The 16,970-nt window shown below is 39.3% G+C and overlaps 1 protein-coding gene across 1 annotated transcript; it reads right to left on the bottom strand.

The window, feature by feature from the left end:
• Positions 1-4,731: 4,731 nt before the first annotated feature.
• LOC125276171 (endonuclease domain-containing 1 protein-like) lies at positions 4,732-6,089 on the bottom strand. Its single transcript, XM_048203686.1, has 2 exons — positions 5,607-6,089; positions 4,732-5,483 (listed from the first exon to the last, which is right to left on the bottom strand). Exons 1-2 carry the CDS (start codon positions 5,919-5,921, stop codon positions 4,941-4,943), a joined length of 858 nt encoding a protein of 285 aa, XP_048059643.1. The 5' UTR covers positions 5,922-6,089; the 3' UTR covers positions 4,732-4,940.
• Positions 6,090-16,970: the final 10,881 nt, after the last annotated feature.

Here is a 16,970-nt window from a genome sequence, read left to right as displayed (position 1 = left end):
AGGCTTTTAAATGGTCTCTCAGTCTAGTTTTGTAGGCTAAACAATCATGGGGAAGACTGCTGACTTGACAGTTGTCCAAAAGACGACCATTGACACCTTGCACAAGGAGGGCAAGACACAAAAGGTCATTGCAAAAGAGGCTGACTGTTCACAGAGCTCTGTGTCCAAGCACATTAATAGAGAGGCGAAGGGAAGGAAAAGATGTGGTAGAAAAAAGTGTACAAGCAATAGGGATAACCGCACCCTGGAGAGGATTGTGAAACAAAACCCATTCAAAAATGTGGGGGAGATTCACAAAGAGTGGACTGCAGCTGGAGTCAGTGCTTCAAGAACCACTACGCACAGACGTATGCAAGACATGGGTTTCAGCTGTCGCATTCCTTGTGTCAGGCCACTCTTGAACAACAGACAGCGTCAGAAGTGTCTCGCCTGGGCTAAAGACAAAAAGGACTGGACTGCTGCTGAGTGGTCCAAAGTTATGTTCTCTGATGAAAGTAAATTTTGCATTTCCTTTGTAAATCAGGGTCCTAGAGTCTGGAGGAAGAGAGGAGAGGCACACAATCCACATTGCTTGAGGTCCAGTGTAAAGTTTCCACAGTCAGTGATGGTTTGGGGTGCCATGTCATCTGCTGGTGTTGGTCCACTGTGTTTTCTTAGGTCCAAGGTCAACGCAGCCGTATACCAGGAAGTTTTAGAGCACTTCATGGTTCCTGCTGCTGACCAACTTTATGGAGATGCAGATTTCATTTTCCAACAGGACTTGGCACCTGCACACAGTGCCAAAGCTACCAGTACCTGGTTTAAGGACGATGGTATCCCTGTTCTTAATTGGCCAGCAAACTCGCCTGACCTTAACCCCATAGAAAATCTATGGGGAATTGTGAAGAGAAAGATGCAATATGCCAGACCCAACAATGCAGAAGAGCTGAAGGCCGCTATCAGAGCAACCTGGGCTCTCATAACACCTGAGCAGTGCCACAGACTGATCGACTCCATGCCACGCCGCATTGCTGCAGTAATTCAGGAAAAAGGAGCCCCAACTAAGTACTGAGTGCTGTACATGCTCATACTTTTCATGTTCATACTTTTCAGTTGGCCAAGATTTCTAAAAATCCTTTCTTTGTATTGGTCTTAAGTAATATTCTAATTTGGGATTTTCCTTAGTTGTCAGTTATAATCATCAAAATTAATAAATATTTGAAATATATCAGTCTGTGTGTAATAAATGAATATAATATACAAGTTTCACGTTTTGAATGGAATTAGTGAAATAAATCAATGTTTTGATGATATTCTAATTATATGACCAGCACCTGTATTACCTGCCACTTTCAGCTGACAACTGATTCTCTGTTTTTCTTGCTCTGTTTTCGCTTTATGTACTGCGATTGTAAACAACTTCCTCAATGTTCTGCTTCAGAAATCATATCTCTGTCTCATAAACCCTGTGAGGACGGCTGGAGAGCATATGGTGGAAAGTGTTACTTTTCTTCCACAGTTAAGACGTGGTTTAGGAGTAAAGATTTTTGTGTAGCATCAGAAACTCATCTGATCATAATAAACAGCAAAGAAGAACAGGTGAGTCTGAAAACAACAGAAGTGGCTTTTCAGAACATTTTTTTATATAAACGCACTACTGGTGTACAATGGAAGACTTTTTGGGTATAAATAAAGCAACCTGTAGCTAAATAATTTTTACCTTTTTAACTTTATCTTGAAGGCATTTGTTTTACAGTATGAAATGTTTTTCATAGGCTTCCCTGGTCTCTAAAAGTGGAAACAGTCACTGGATCTGGACACTGAAGGACACTGGGTTTGGGTGAACACAGGTGAATATGCAGCTGTTTATCGTGAGCATCCTCACTGTTCTGCTGGCGTTCAGCATTTCAGCTTCACCTTTAGAGGACAGCCTCCGGTGATTCCTGGCATCCTGAATCCACACTCTGAGGATGTTCATTACAAAAAAATCTGTCAAAATAGTTGAAAAAGTCACCAGAAATGTAGGTTCAGGATACAGTAGCCTACTTTGCAAAAGTCTTAGGCCACCATTAGATGTTGTTTTAGCAATGGTATAATGACCATATAATTATTTCTCTGTCTCTTCATTAGAATATAACCAGAGAATACAGGAAATTTGTATACAGAATTAAAAAAAAACAAAAACAAAAACAGAAAAAAGCTAAGGTGGTTGAGCCTCAGGTGATGATTTTCATACCTTGTTTTTATGATTTACAGAACATGTCACGTATCACATATGTTGTGCCAGAGTGTTACTGTCTGATGTCATGTGATGAATTTACACACACTGTACAGTAATCTTTATTGTACTTTTTTTCCAAGTCTTTAACAGACACTTAGTAAAAAAGTGCTTCACCTATAGTTTTCATTTTATGTCAGAGTGCTGATTTTACTTCTAATCTATCAAATTAGTGTCTTAGTGTTCGCCGAAACCTGTTCATTCTTTTTGAGAATATACATGAAAATGCACGATCCAAACTTAAATGGTTGTAATTTAAGAAAGATTTAGAAGACATAAGTTTGGTCTCGTTTTAAAGAAGACAGTCAGCAGATTATTCCTTTAGTGAAATTGTATATGAAACTGTAAATAAAATGTATACTGTACTAAATATTTTATATTTTATATAAAATAATTATTATACAAAATAATGTTTACTCTAAAATTACTATCAAATCAAAGCCATATATCTAACCAATTTGTGTTCAAAATGTTAAGTTGATATCACAAAAATTGAAGTTCCCATGAGATTTTGTTTAGGCGCTGTACCAAAAATAGCCACTGGGTGTCATTGACATTCTATTGATTTTTTTTTTTTTTTTCCTATGCATTCTCCTGTAACGAATTTATATATTTCTGTCCAAATATCACAAAACAGCTGATATGGAACCGTGAGACTCAGACCTTTCCAATGATATGTGCTTTGTCAAGATTAGAAAAGGTTTTAATTATAAAGTAGTTCAAATAAATTTTGTAATACAAAAAACCCACACACTAGGGGAGGAGCTTGCTAAAAGAAATTAAACTACCATTTTCATGGTAATGCAAGGTCCGATTTCAAAACTGTTTTCACAGGATGAATCTTCATAAGCTTTTGAATGATATATAGTTGTCAACATTAGATCAGATTAAGTATAGGATTGTTTTAAATATGCAGTGGCAAATGGGCCCAGTGGGCCAGTGACAGTTCGCGTTAACTAATGTAGTTAACAAATGTTAGTAAATGAAACCTTTATTGTAAAGTGTTACCCAAAAAGTGGGTCTTAATCTAACAACATATATAAGTCCAGAAAGAAGTTTCAGGGCATTTCTGTCCATCATCCAATGAAGGGATTTTGCAAATAACTTCAAATCATTTTTCCATCCAGTGAAATGGGGTTTAACCTTTAAATACTTACATCTATGTATAAAGTGTTTTCCTAACACAATCAGGTTATCAAAAATTCTATATTTTTATCATTTTTATCATAATTGAGGTCATATTTAAAGGATAAATAAATAAATATCTTTAGATTGTATCCAATTTTGAAATGAAAGCCAAAATTCATTTACAAATTCACACTGAAAGAAAATATGTTCTACCGTTTCAGTGTCTTTCTCACAAAATCCACATGAATTGTTTTCCCAGTTAAATCTCTCATGCAAAAAGGAGTTGGATGGATAAATGTCATTTAAGATTCTGAATGTCACCTCTTTGGCCTTGGGAAGAAATGGGTACGATACATATCGTTTCCTTTTTTTTTTCGCTTCTTCCCCACTAAAGTCTTGCCGAGCATATTTTCTTTTCAGTTGATTAGGATAATACTGTTTAGATAGGACATTTCTAATAAACCTATTTGTAAACTGTTTGCTATTTAAATTAATACCCTCAATACAAAGTGATCTCATTTCTGATTGAGAGTTAGAATATATTACAAACTGCTGAATTATTGTTTTCAGGGGCGCTGGGATGGCCTTTATCACTCCATTGTATTCTCTAATTGGGCACTTGAAACTAAACTTATCACAGAAGTCACTGTAATATAGCAAATTACCAAAATTATCCATCAAATGACTTACTGCCCATATACCTTTTTCCATCCAAGTACCGAAAAACAATGATTTCCTATAACTCAGAATATATCTGTTGTTCCACAAAGGTGTACTGTGTGGTGTAAAGTTGTGTTTAAACATTAGGTTCCAGTACAGGTGTTTGCAAAGTGGACCCTACTTTTGAAAGGATGTCCATGAGGAATGATGCATTTAGCCTTTTACAGAAGCTAACTGACCACATGCTGACCAAACACTTTTGACGTCCCATATTTAAAATTAATTATTCATTTCTGTGATCAAAGCTGAATTTTCAGCATCATTACTCCAGTCTTCGGAGTCACATGACCCTTTAGCATTATAAATGTCACTTTTGATCAATTTAATGCAGATTATTTTTCAAAAAAAAAAAATGTTGAATGTAGTGTTTTGTGGTTGCCACAAAAATAAAAAGCAACACTGATAATAATAAGAAATGTTTGACACTAAATACTGGAGTAATGATGCTAAAAAAAATTAGCTTTGCATCACAGGAATAAATTACATTTTAAAATATATATATTTTAATAGAAAACAGTTGTTTTATATTGTAATAATATTTCACAATATTACTGTTTTTACTGTACATTTGATCAAACAAACAAAGAGACTTCTTTCAAACACAGTAACTGTAGTGACAAGTATCATTTTGCATGATTTGGAAGTGTTTATTTGTTTGGTTTTACTTTACATAGCCGTCAAAGAAATAACACGGACAGTTTATAACATAAATTTGTACTCATAAGAATTTACTCCATAAAAGCAGGTTCAGACTAAAGCTGGAAACAAATGAATTAAGGACTATCATGATTTTTGTTCACCTTGTTCAGTATATGAACAGTAGTATGGATTTCACTTATTTAATGTCTGAACAGTCATTGATGAACAGTTTGTATTCTGTGTTATATTTTTTCTGGAGAAACTCCTGTAATTTCTCCAGTGTTTTTGTACTGATAGTCTTATCTTTATCTTTGCTCTCATCTTTGTTTTCAGCCCAGTGAGCTTGAGACTCCCATTTCTTGCTCACACTGTTATAGCAGCAGAACGCTGTCCACATGTGTGAGGGAACGTTTACTCGCTTATTTAAGGGTGCACTTCCACCCGGCACAGCTCCTGTCAACACGTACGCCAAGGTGTTCGCAGCGTTGTCTTTGTCACGGCAGTGAGAATCCATGTAAGCTCTAACATTTTCCTCCATTTTGAGCCAGCTACCACTGTTAAATGTCTCATCCTGCGGCACAGTATTGGTCAGCGTGAATGTAGATTCAGCAGTGTCTTCATCAGCTGCATGAGCGTTGGGAAATAAGTGACCACGATTCAACACTTTCTGTGTCCAGTAGTCTCCTGGGGAAGCCTGATTGACACATGGTTCACGCATTTCATCACCTGAAGTTTCAAGCTGCAGAACAGATAATGAAGAAAGAGAATGATAGCTTGAAAAAAATCTGAAACTACATTATTGCCTGTAGAATGTAAAACCAGACAAATAAATGAGTTGACAAAAATATATAACAAACATCACCTGCGGCTCAATCATCCATGGGAGATGTGGTCTCCCTGTAGCACTCCCAGTATACTTGTAAGCAGAGAAAACTGGGATCTTATTTGCTGTGTTGTAGAAATTTGCAAATCTGTAAGCGTTCTTATATTTTTGACAGATTATCTTGTACTGATTGTTATCCTGTGAGACTGAATTCTCCAGAATGCCTTTAATCGTTGGTGGTTGTCCTTTTAAAAAAAACTCACTGCATGTGCTGAATGAATCTACAACTTTAGTCATGATGAATGGAAAACCAAACAGCAGCAGTATTGAGGCAACAAACAGACGCATCTTCATCTTAAGTGAATCTCAAACCAAAAAAAAATGTTAAAAATAAAGCTGATTTGTTTGTACAAATGCTGATGCAGTTCCACAGACAGGTCTGAACGGATTCAAGTCCCTGTTCGCATTTAAATAGTGCAGCAACAGAGACGACGCCTACATACACTATAAACTCAACTCCCACTGAGTTACTAAGAAGTAGACGTGGGTGTTAATAATCTGACACATGTACAAGCCTGTTCTGCAGTAGTGTTATGGTCGTTTTGTGTCGTCAGCTTTGGTGGTTAGCATTACTTTTAGCTCTTTTCAACAAAATCTTTGTGAGGACATTCAATTGCCTTGTCCAAATACCCACACTTGCGGTCTTGGCCACTTGAGAGCTCATGCATGCGACAGGAAGTAAGTGCGCAAGACTGTCCCATGTCTTAAAAATGCCCAAGTGCAGTGCCCTTAATGCACACTAAACTCACACTACCTTGAATACCGCTTCTGAGTGGTAATCGAGGCTATAGTATCCCATCATGCATTATGTTCGGGAACTCGCATGCCCCAAAATCGTGAGATGTCAAGGAAAACATTCGACTGTAAGTTAAATTAATTATATATTACATATAATTTGGTAGTAAAATATAAAGTGTTGCGCAATTTATTGATGCCAAGATGAGTGGGCTATGTGTATTTTGTACCTCATTTGCAACTGCTTTTTATCACTCAAAGAAGCACCACAATTTTAATTTTAAAGGTGCAATATGTAATATTTTTGCAGTAAAATATCCAAAAACCACTAGGCCAGTGTTATATATTTTGTTCACTTGAGTACTTACAATATCCCAAATGTTTCCAACTATTTGTAAATCGTAAGAAAATTGCAATTTTAATCAAGGCTCCGGGATGTGCGAGGAGTTGCCTGTCAATTGCGTCATACCCGCGTTACCCTTGGTTTCCGGTTTTATTTTGTAGAAACCATGGAAACACCAAAGACGCTTTAATATATTACATGTTTTAATAGACAAAGGAACAACTGTTTTGATATATTTATAGACAAAAAACGATTTGCTGTTATATAGCTCAACACGTTTAGTCTTCTTGTTTAAATTAATTTTCTTGATTTTTTGTGAGTACCATGCTTCACCATGCCTCAGAGAAAAACACTAATTTGTCAAATAGCTAACAGCATAATCAGATGCAGCTTTATTTTTAGTAACAGTAATACAGCATTTTCTCCATCATACAATATGTTTTAAAATTAATTTTCATGCCATTTATCAAAACAGCCCTCCAGTATTTAATCTGATATTCTAAAATCGATCTATCTTACTGCAGTGTGCAAAAGTGTCTCACAGCAGCTGAGTGAACGCACAGAGTAAAGTTATAACATCATTTTCAACACACTCAAATGTATCTAATATGATAAACAGAGCTGCGTTACCTCATACTCATGACCGGACAAGTGGAAGCGGTGCTGGCGACTGTATCATAATAACAGTCCCGCTTCTCGTGAGGTGTGTGTTGCGCAATCGCTCCAGCGGCCTTGTTCAGCTCCCACAACACTCGCTCCTGCTCTGCTTCATACTACAGTAACGTTAATAATCGCATCCATGAACATGATTTGTTCCCGAGTCTTATACCTATTGTTTTGCACCGTCCGTTGAGATGGAGACCACATGTCCCAAGATTCTGCGCTCAAACTTGGCGTCATCAAGCTACGCCTTTGTTTTGAATAGGCCTCTAGCGACCTCTAGCAGCCAAAATTATTACATATTGTACCTTTAAGCGTTTTCCTCTCATTTAAAGAACCACTACAAAACTGTTCACAAACTTCTTTGATTTTGGTTGTCATTTGTTGAAATAAATATAATAAAATACAGTGTGTCAGTGTCTGTCCACTGAATGTGACCCACAATCTCTTATTCTTCTCCGTGGCCATGGGAACGTGAATATTTACAATGACAACAATAATAGGGGAGAGAGGGGCACAACTTAAAATTTTTTGGCTTTCTCATTTTGTGTAAATCCAATGCCCATGATTCTCAGACTCTAGTTCCCATTATCCTTTGCCTGGACAATCAGCCATGATTTGCATCTAGACGTATCTCATTTGTGCCCGTTATTTAAGCCAGTCAAGTTCCTTGTTCCTTGTTCCTTGTTCCTCGTTCCTCGTTCCCCATTCCCCAGGTGTCCCTGGATTTTATTTCCTTTTTATTGCCTCAGCCCTGAACATTCTTTGTTTTGACTGCTTATCTTTTGACCTTTGCCTCGCCTTTGTGTATGAATGTGGATTAACCCATTAAACTGCATTTGGATCCTCAATCATATGAGCCTCAGAGAAGTTTAAAGGTCCTCTAAGTGATGTCACGCGTTTTTAGGCCAAAACATTTTTTGTCACATACAGCAAACATCTCCTCACTATCCGCTAGCTGCCTGTCCCCTGAACACACTGTAAAAAAACGCGGTCTCTGTAGTCGCCACAAGCTCCGAAAACGGCAATAAAAACAAACTGGTGCAGCCTGGACTACAAATCATAATAAACACGCTCCAGCCAATAACCGACAAGAATGATTTTAAATGCGCGTTCATGACTGTTTCAGGAAGCACGGAGGGGAGGGGAAGAGGAGGAGGAGGGAGGGTCTAGCTAGCCTCTGTTTTGTTTGACAACACTTCGAACGTCAACAGGAAGTTACTCCGCTCAGGATCGCTTAGAGAACCTTTAAGTAAAGTAAAATATTTTGGCAATATAAAAACTAGTCACTTTTTTTAAATAATTGAAAATAAATTACTTTTGGAGTTTGACAATTAACACAAAAACACTAAACTGATGCATAAACACATTCAGACATTCATAAAAACACAGAGATGAACACATACATTTATTGAAAGAATAATTTCTCAACACTGAACATTGACTCTCAGTCTTTATTTACCTGTTTCTCATGTTTTTTCAATAGAATTCATAAAAGTTATTCATGTGAAAAACATTGCTAACGTCATAGAACAGAGTATTTCTAATAGCGCATTGTAATAGTCTGGGTAAACCCAGCCTGATCTGCTGGCGATTTGATTTCGCCCGGCAACTCAGTCTGGAAACCCGTACATTCAATTCTGCTGCATCTCTTACATTTTTGCGGGAACCAATCACAGACTGGCTTATCCACCTTGCTCGCTATTGGCGGGTATAACACGATGACGATAGAGAAGCGACGGCAAGCAGTTTTCAAACTCAATCTGATCTACCAGTCACTCCAAAATAACAGTGCACAATCACAGTGACGCCGATTGTGTTAAGCATTTACCTTATCTGAGAGACATGTAGCAGCGCGCTGATCCGACAGTCTCTTCATAGGAAGATTACAAACGGCGATTGATGACACACGATGATTCTCTGCTGTTATTTTGGTGGTTTGCTTCACGATGTGAGTACGGGACTCTTTTACTTCAATGCCCCTTGTTGGTAGACAATATTTTTATTATTTGCTCTATATGTTTCGTCTCCCTGCTTCTTGAATCTCGCGCTGCCTGAGCTGACTGGAATTCTTTTTGGTTGTCATGACAATGACGTAGTTCAGGGCGGCTATATTCCGCGTTCATTTACACTGAACCAGAACAGTATCAGAGTCGCCTTTTAAACTCTCGACGATGCTGAATGATGTCTTTAATTAGCAAACAAATTGCTCGAGTGGGTGTAAATACCGATTTTTTGCACAACCTTAAAAAAATCGCTCGATGCCATTGCTGCTTCTGCAAACCGCGGATCAATCAGCTCCCTAGTTCCCTAGGTCGTGAATCAGTATATCATGCAAGTGAATGTGGCTGATTCCCTGATCAGTGCCCTGACTACTGAACTTGGGAGCTGATTGAGACGCACGGTAAACCTGTCTGGATTTTTCGCATGCTCTGCAAAGTACGTCACCCGGATCGTTGATCTGATTGGTTGAAGGACTATCCAATTGCGTGAATAATGCTCGTTGATCACGCCTCTTGTGCAGTAGGAAATACATAGCAAACTCCCCAGACCAATGTTCAATTTTAAATTGAGCTTGGTCTGGTGATAGCCAGACTAGCATTGTAACACAGTGATAGAACATGCCCCATCTGTGCAACTTTAAACACTGCTAGTGTATTCTGCTAGTTATGCGAGCATTAAAGAACTATCCAAACTGTCAAATAACAGATTGGAGATTAAAATAATAGAAGATTTGTCTCATTTTATATTTTTAAAGATATTTTCACCAAACTCAGTAGACATGTGTATATGCTCAGTCTTTGGTCACAATAAAAAACCATCACGATTGGACACTTGGTGGCGCTATAACTTGAAAAAACAAAACAAAACATGAAAACAGCTGTAACTACACAACTGTTAGTCTGAACGACTTGAAATTTGGCATGCAATTTCTTAGTCCAAGCAGGCATGATTGTTTAGGTCCTTGGCGTATCTCAAAAAACATGGCCGCCATTGGCCAATGAAATGTAAGCACCTATTAGACAAGGTTAACGGAGTCCGATCGGAATGAAACTCGGTGTGCATGTTCAACTCATGGGCCTAGAGGTCTGTAAGAATTTTGAAAGAAATCCGCCATTAGGTGGCGCTAAGAGTTTTATGACTCTGTAATCATGTGGTGTTTCACAGATCCACACAATATGCATATCATTTGATAGATCTCCTCATGCTAAACAACTTTGCCTCAAACTATTGCTGTCAATCAAAACTTTCATTAAATATTTGCAATTATGTAAAAAAAAAAAAAAACTACTTTTGCGAACTAGTCCTAGGTTTTTCACCTGATCAGAACCAAACCAGTGCAGGACAATTCTCTGGACTCTCTAGATTAATGATTATTATATAAAAAGAAGTTGAGCTTTACCCTTTGGGTTGCTATAACAGGGTCATTTAGAAAATGGGCGTGGCAAAATATACTCAATAGCCAATAGATCCTAAACGAAAACTCAAAACTTCACGTAAATAGTTGAACACGTGCAGCATATGACTCTAAAAAAGCATGTCAACTTTAATGGAGATCGGACCATAGGTGGCGCTACAACTTAAAAACCATATATTTCTGTAAATTGCCTGCATTGGCTGTAAATGGTCTTTTCCATCTATGATCATATAATTGTTAGATCTGCTCATTCTGAACAACTTTGCCTCAAGAACCATTGTTGTCAATCAAATCGCTCATTAAATATTCAAGAATATTTAAAAATATATATATTTTTGCTAAATCTGAATAAAACCAATGCAGTGGAATTCTCTGGACTCTCTAATATTGATGAAAATCATAATGTTTTGAAACAGGGGTGGAGCTAGGGGTGGGCTAAGGGGGCTGGAGGCCCGAATGTTTTTCCAAAACCCCCGAAGCTTTCAGGTTTGAGGTTTCTTAACAGTGCTGTCAAAATAAAAATTTTCTAAACATATCTCTCTATTAAAATATGTTAAACAGTTCAATACCACTTTTCTACAGTACACACACACACATTCGCGGAGTTGATATGAGTTATGAAGAAAGTCCCAAATACTAATTGAACATCGCAACCTGAGGAAAATCACAAAAGCAGAGCTTTGGCTTGATTCTTTAGGTTTAAAGGGGTTTCACCAGTTTCCAGCAAGAGAGAGAGAGAAGTTTGCTTGTACCTGCGTTTGCTCTGACAGCTGAGGTAATCGGGTTGCTCTGTGACTCGTGTGCAGCGGAGTCCCGTTCTGGATTGGCTGTCTTTGAGGTGACGTCTTCTCGGGAAAGCCCTTCGTGGGTTGCGCGGAAGCTTTAAAGTTGTTGCCGGCTGGTGAAACGCGCTGTTCTGAGCAGTTTTCTTCTTTGGAGACTTTGGTCAGATATTTCACGGAGTGTTTTGGAGTCTGGATGTGACGGCTGTTGAATGGTCAGCTGCGCGGCTCGTGGATGAAGTCGACGACTGTTAGATGGAAAATCAGCCCCGGTAAAGGATCAGTTCTCAACTTCTTCTTTTCAGCATGACCCAAGCAACTTTTCCGCCGTGGTCAAAGTAGCGGTGCTTCGGCTACTGGGCTTCAACGACTATGCTTCAACTCCGACTTCAACGACCGACTTCGACGACTAGCTCGTTCGGACAGCATAGTTTTAAAGGAGCAAGTTGGCTCCATCCTTCAGATGTGATCCTCCAATGAGATGTTGCTACGGAGATTAGACACGCCTCGTCTATTGTCTATTGATCACATCGCGTGATGTCTGCAGAACATGCTCCTGTTTTATTAACAACTTTATAACGTTTCTTAATATTTTCCTGATACTGAATTTCAATGTTTCATTCACACAGAATTACAGAGAATTATAAATTCTGCATTAAGAACTCAAACATGACACACTTCTTACACACATATTACTAGACTGACCTAATTAAAATAGTGATTACAAGAGAAAGAAAATGCGTAAGGGAATACAAACATATAATGCTTCGAATCCAACATGTTAGTAATCACATCATGGCATGTGTTATTCTGGATATAATTAATACTTTAAATGATCAACAATCGTCCTTTTGAGATTGAAGATTGAGTCTGTAAGCACAGAGTCACTGAACAGCGACCAGAGTCACAAGTGACCGGGTCAAAACGGACTCCTAATCAGGAGGATGTCTGTATGGATCCGTTGTTCTTTTCAGGTCCGTTTAATTAGTGTTTCCTGTTCGGTTCGTTTGATACAAAAGGGTTTTGTGAGCGTCTATAAATTTAATGTGATCAGGAAGGCCTCAGAACAGATATTCTCTGTTCTTAAGTCACGTTACCACTTCTCTTAATGCTGACTAGCTGGAATTAGGAGCTATCCAGTGCCCCCAGGGATTTTGGTGTCAGCAAATGAATCCTTGGTCAAATGAAGCTTTGTTTAGTCATATTGGTAACGTCATTCGGTAAGTCCTGTCGAACGAGGCCCTACATCAGGCACATTTATAAAATCTACTTAAAGGGAAAGTTCACCCAAAAATGAAACTTTTATGTTTATCTGCTTACCCCCAGGGCATCCAAGATGTAGGTGACTTTGTTTCTTCAGTAGAACACAAATGATTATTTTTAACTCCAACCGTTGCGGTCTGTCAGTCGTATAATGCATATAATAAGTAGAAATGTCTGATTCTGTGAGTTTTTGTGATTGAAAACTAAAGCGTGCCTCTTTATCTGTGTAATTGCTCTTATCCATGCATCAGACGAAGCCTTGCTTAAAAGATAAAAAGTGGCAATATTATCAAACTGAAGCTTGTGCAACAGGAAGTCTTCAGTTAATAATATTACCACTTTTTATCTTTCCACCACACTGGGGTTTCAGCTGTCACATTTTGATTTTATTATAATTTATTCTGTTCATGTCTAAGTTTCTAGGTTTGTTTTCTAGTTTGCTTGTTCTGTCCTTTGTTTGTTTACATGGTAACTGATTTGATTAGAGTCTTCAGTTCAGGGGGGTATTCCAGAAAGCAGGTTATGTGACATACCTGGGTATGTTTAAGAGTAAGTAAGCGGATAACCTCAACTTTCGGTTCCAAAAACGGAGGTAACTTTTAGGGTATGTAAGTAACCATAGCAACTTGCTCTCTGAACATAACCTGCTCCGGAGCAGGTTATGTTCAAGGGTTAGTTAGCTTAAGAGGAATTTAGATGTGTGTTATATTATCAATATGGTTATATTAATGTATCTAAATATATAGTTACAGTTATATAGTTATAGTTATATAGTTACAGTTATATACACAATGTTATATTATACAATATATAAATGTTTATTCAATTCTAATATATGAATTTTATTGTCATAGCACACATGGATCTACTTCTTAATCTTTATAACAGGACATTTTCTATGCTATAATTTCTATAATAAAATACATATCATATATGTGATATTTTATTAAATAATTAGCATCAAACAAACAATATTAAGATTAAAAATTATTGCACAACCACCCAATAGGTGGTGATGTGCACCAAGTAGGTTATGTAAATCGCCATTAAACAAAAGAAGAAGAATGAAGTAGAATGGTGCGCTTTTTCTTAGCGTCTGTTTCCATGGTGAATCATCGATTCGTCGCTCTGTTGAGAATGTCTTGTGTGTTAACCGGGAACATACTCTGGGTTGGCTGAACTTATTTTGGAACCAGCATACCTCGAGTAAGCAAGGTTTGGGTTAATCAACCGAGAGTTCAGGGTATATGTGACAGTAAGTTAACCCTGCTTTCTGGAATACACCCCAGGTGTGTTCTCCCTTTGTTTGTCATGTCTATTTAATCCCTGTGTTTCTTTCAGTTCATTGTCAGTTCTATGTTGCGTTAAGTTGATTGTTTTGATCCTGTTCTTTTGCATTTGAGTTTGATTTTGAATAAAGACTGCTGCACCTTGATCCTGCTTAATCTCTCCTGCAACCAAACGTGACAGAAGAACTGACCATTAAAATTGGATCTAGCAGCAGTAAAGATGGACTCTGGTGATGGTGTCACCCACACTGTGCACATCTACAAGGGTCACGCCCTGCCTCATGCCATCCACCATCTGGACCTCATGAAGATTCTGACAGAGAGAGACTACAGCTTCACCATCAAAGTAGTGATGGCTCCAGCCCCTGACCAGAGTTCAATGATGGCTCAAGCCCCAGACCAGAGTCCAGTGAAGGCTCCAGCCCCTGACCAGAGTTTAATGATGGTTCAAGCCCCAGACCAGAGTCCAGTGAAGGCTCCAGCCCCTGACCAGAGTTCAATGATGGCTCAAGCCCCAGACCAGAGTCCAGTGAAGGCTCCAGCCCCTGACCAGAGTCCAGTGAAGGCTTCAGCCCCTGACCAGAGTCCAGTGAAGGCTCCAGCCCCTGACCAGAGTCCAATGATGGCTCAAGCCCCAGACCAGAGTCCAGTGAATGCTCCAGTCCCTGACCAGAGTACAGTGATGGCTCCAACCCCTGACCAAAGTCCAGTGATGGCTAAAGGTCCCTGACCAGAGTCCAGTGAAGGCTCCAGCCCCTGACCAGAGTCCAATGATGGCTCAATGATGCCAAATATAAATGTATATTTCAATTACAATTTCAGTCTAACAGACATGTTAGACCATAATTTCATACGTTTTCTAAACAAATAGTTAAATATTGTTGCAGATTTGTTAAGCTAATTTTGTGATGCAGTGAGATCCAGGCAGACGAAAATAAAGATGTCCAAGACAACATTTTGAAAATAAGGAATAACAAATTTTAATTACTATATTATAAACTGAATGCAGTTTCTAAAAGTTTAACAATGGTTATAATTTCAACAATGAATTAATCAAACATAAAGTTTAAATAAAAGTTTTGAATTAAAGTAAGCTGTTCTTATACCAACTAAGCATGGAGTTCAACATATAAAGTAAAGGAAGACAAGCCATGACTTAACATGTGAAAATTTAGATTTAGAAGTCTTCTATTGCATGAAGTTACCTAGACAGTTTGGTGAAAGTACCTGCATAGATGCTAAATTATTTTTAAACATCTCTTACAACCTTCCACAGCTGGAAGATTCTTGCAAACACTTGTCCATATCAGGTCACCATATCCTTGGTCGAGCATGCAGAGTAAGTGTTTGCATTTTTTTTTACACACTTAACAGATTTGGCAAGCTTCCATTATTGTCTATGAAAGTAAAATAAGATCTTAACTTCCTCTTATGGTTTAACATGTCTACTAGGGGTGTGCTGTCACAGTCATGTTCAGTTAGTTTTGTTTTTCACTCGTCACATGTGTTACTTTGTTCAAGTTTTCCACCACTCTTCAGTCACCATGGACACTATGGACACACATTTTTTTTGAAAAAAGTGTTTTGATGTTGTTGTTGATTTTTTTTCTCAGCTTACTTATAATACACACAACAAGGGAAGGTGGGGGCTCTGGAGGTGGGAGGAGGTGGCGAAGGAATGGTGATAGCAGATGGTAGAAGGATGGTGATGACAATGAGACACCAGCGTCGATGATGGTGGGCATCTGATGGCACAGACCTAGAGCCCAGAGATGACAACCCATGGTGGAGTCGAGGGAGGGAGAAGCCAAGGTGGCGTGGAGGCTGACGTCAACTGGGGGAGGACCGACGGAAGAGGAGCCGATGGATCCCAGGGCGTAGATGGAGAGCCGATGGAGCAGAGTGACATCACTGGTACAGGAGACCTAGGCAATGCCACGGCAACAAGCATCTGAGGAGAACTGCCTGAGGACTGAGGCAATGCCGGTGTGATAGCGGACCGAGGCGAACCCAAAGGGAAAGAGGAGCCCACTACAGCCATAGGGGTGGAGGAACGGAGCATAGCGGAAGGTCCGCAAGTCTGTGGCGAAGTTGGAGTGATGACTAACCAAGGGGGAGCTGGTAGGATAAGTGGAGCAAGGTGGTTGTCTGGTGGAGCCGAAGGTGGGAGGAACCCAGGCAGAGCTGACAGGTCAGCGGGCCAAAACAGAGCAAGGTGATCAGAGGCTGGAGGTGGAGCCATAGGATTCAGGAGTTTGCTCAACCTGAGGCTCGATGACACAGCTAGGCATCCCAGGAGATGGCGAAGGGCTGCAAACTTCCATCAGAAGCAGGGCTGGATGACAGAGGCAGATGGAGATCCGAAGAGAACAAAGGTAATGTATAGTCCATAGTGCTGTCTAGAAACAGTGTGGAAAGTTCAGAAGAAAGGGATAATTCCTTGTCCAAACAGTCCATTTTGCTGTCTGGAAACAGCAATGAGGGTTCAGAAGAAATAACCAAATTACAGTCCATAGTGGAATGAGGAACATGAAACACTGTAGGATAGGGAGATGATAGCTGTGTACTGAAATCCATCAGCCAGTCTTCAGTCTCTATTTCCACCAGTATACCCTCGGCCGCTGATGTAGTGGGCTCACACCCCTGGTCAGACACAACAGGGGGTTCCTCTTCTGGGGTGAGGTTCAGCATTATCCACTTGTCCTCAGGCTCTGGCTGACATGCTGCGGCAGGTGGTAGCTCTCCATCTTTGAGGGGCACACACGACTCCGTAGTTGCAGATGGTGAAATGGGCTCTGGGTCCAGCTTTGTTCTAGACCGAGGGGTAGACACTTTCCAGACAGTGGATGATGG

This window comes from Megalobrama amblycephala, linkage group LG9 (assembly GCF_018812025.1).
Source record: "Megalobrama amblycephala isolate DHTTF-2021 linkage group LG9, ASM1881202v1, whole genome shotgun sequence".
Taxonomy (NCBI): domain Eukaryota; kingdom Metazoa; phylum Chordata; class Actinopteri; order Cypriniformes; family Xenocyprididae; genus Megalobrama; species Megalobrama amblycephala.
Note: the sequence above shows the minus strand (reverse complement) of the source record. Positions and strands in the feature narration are given on the sequence as shown.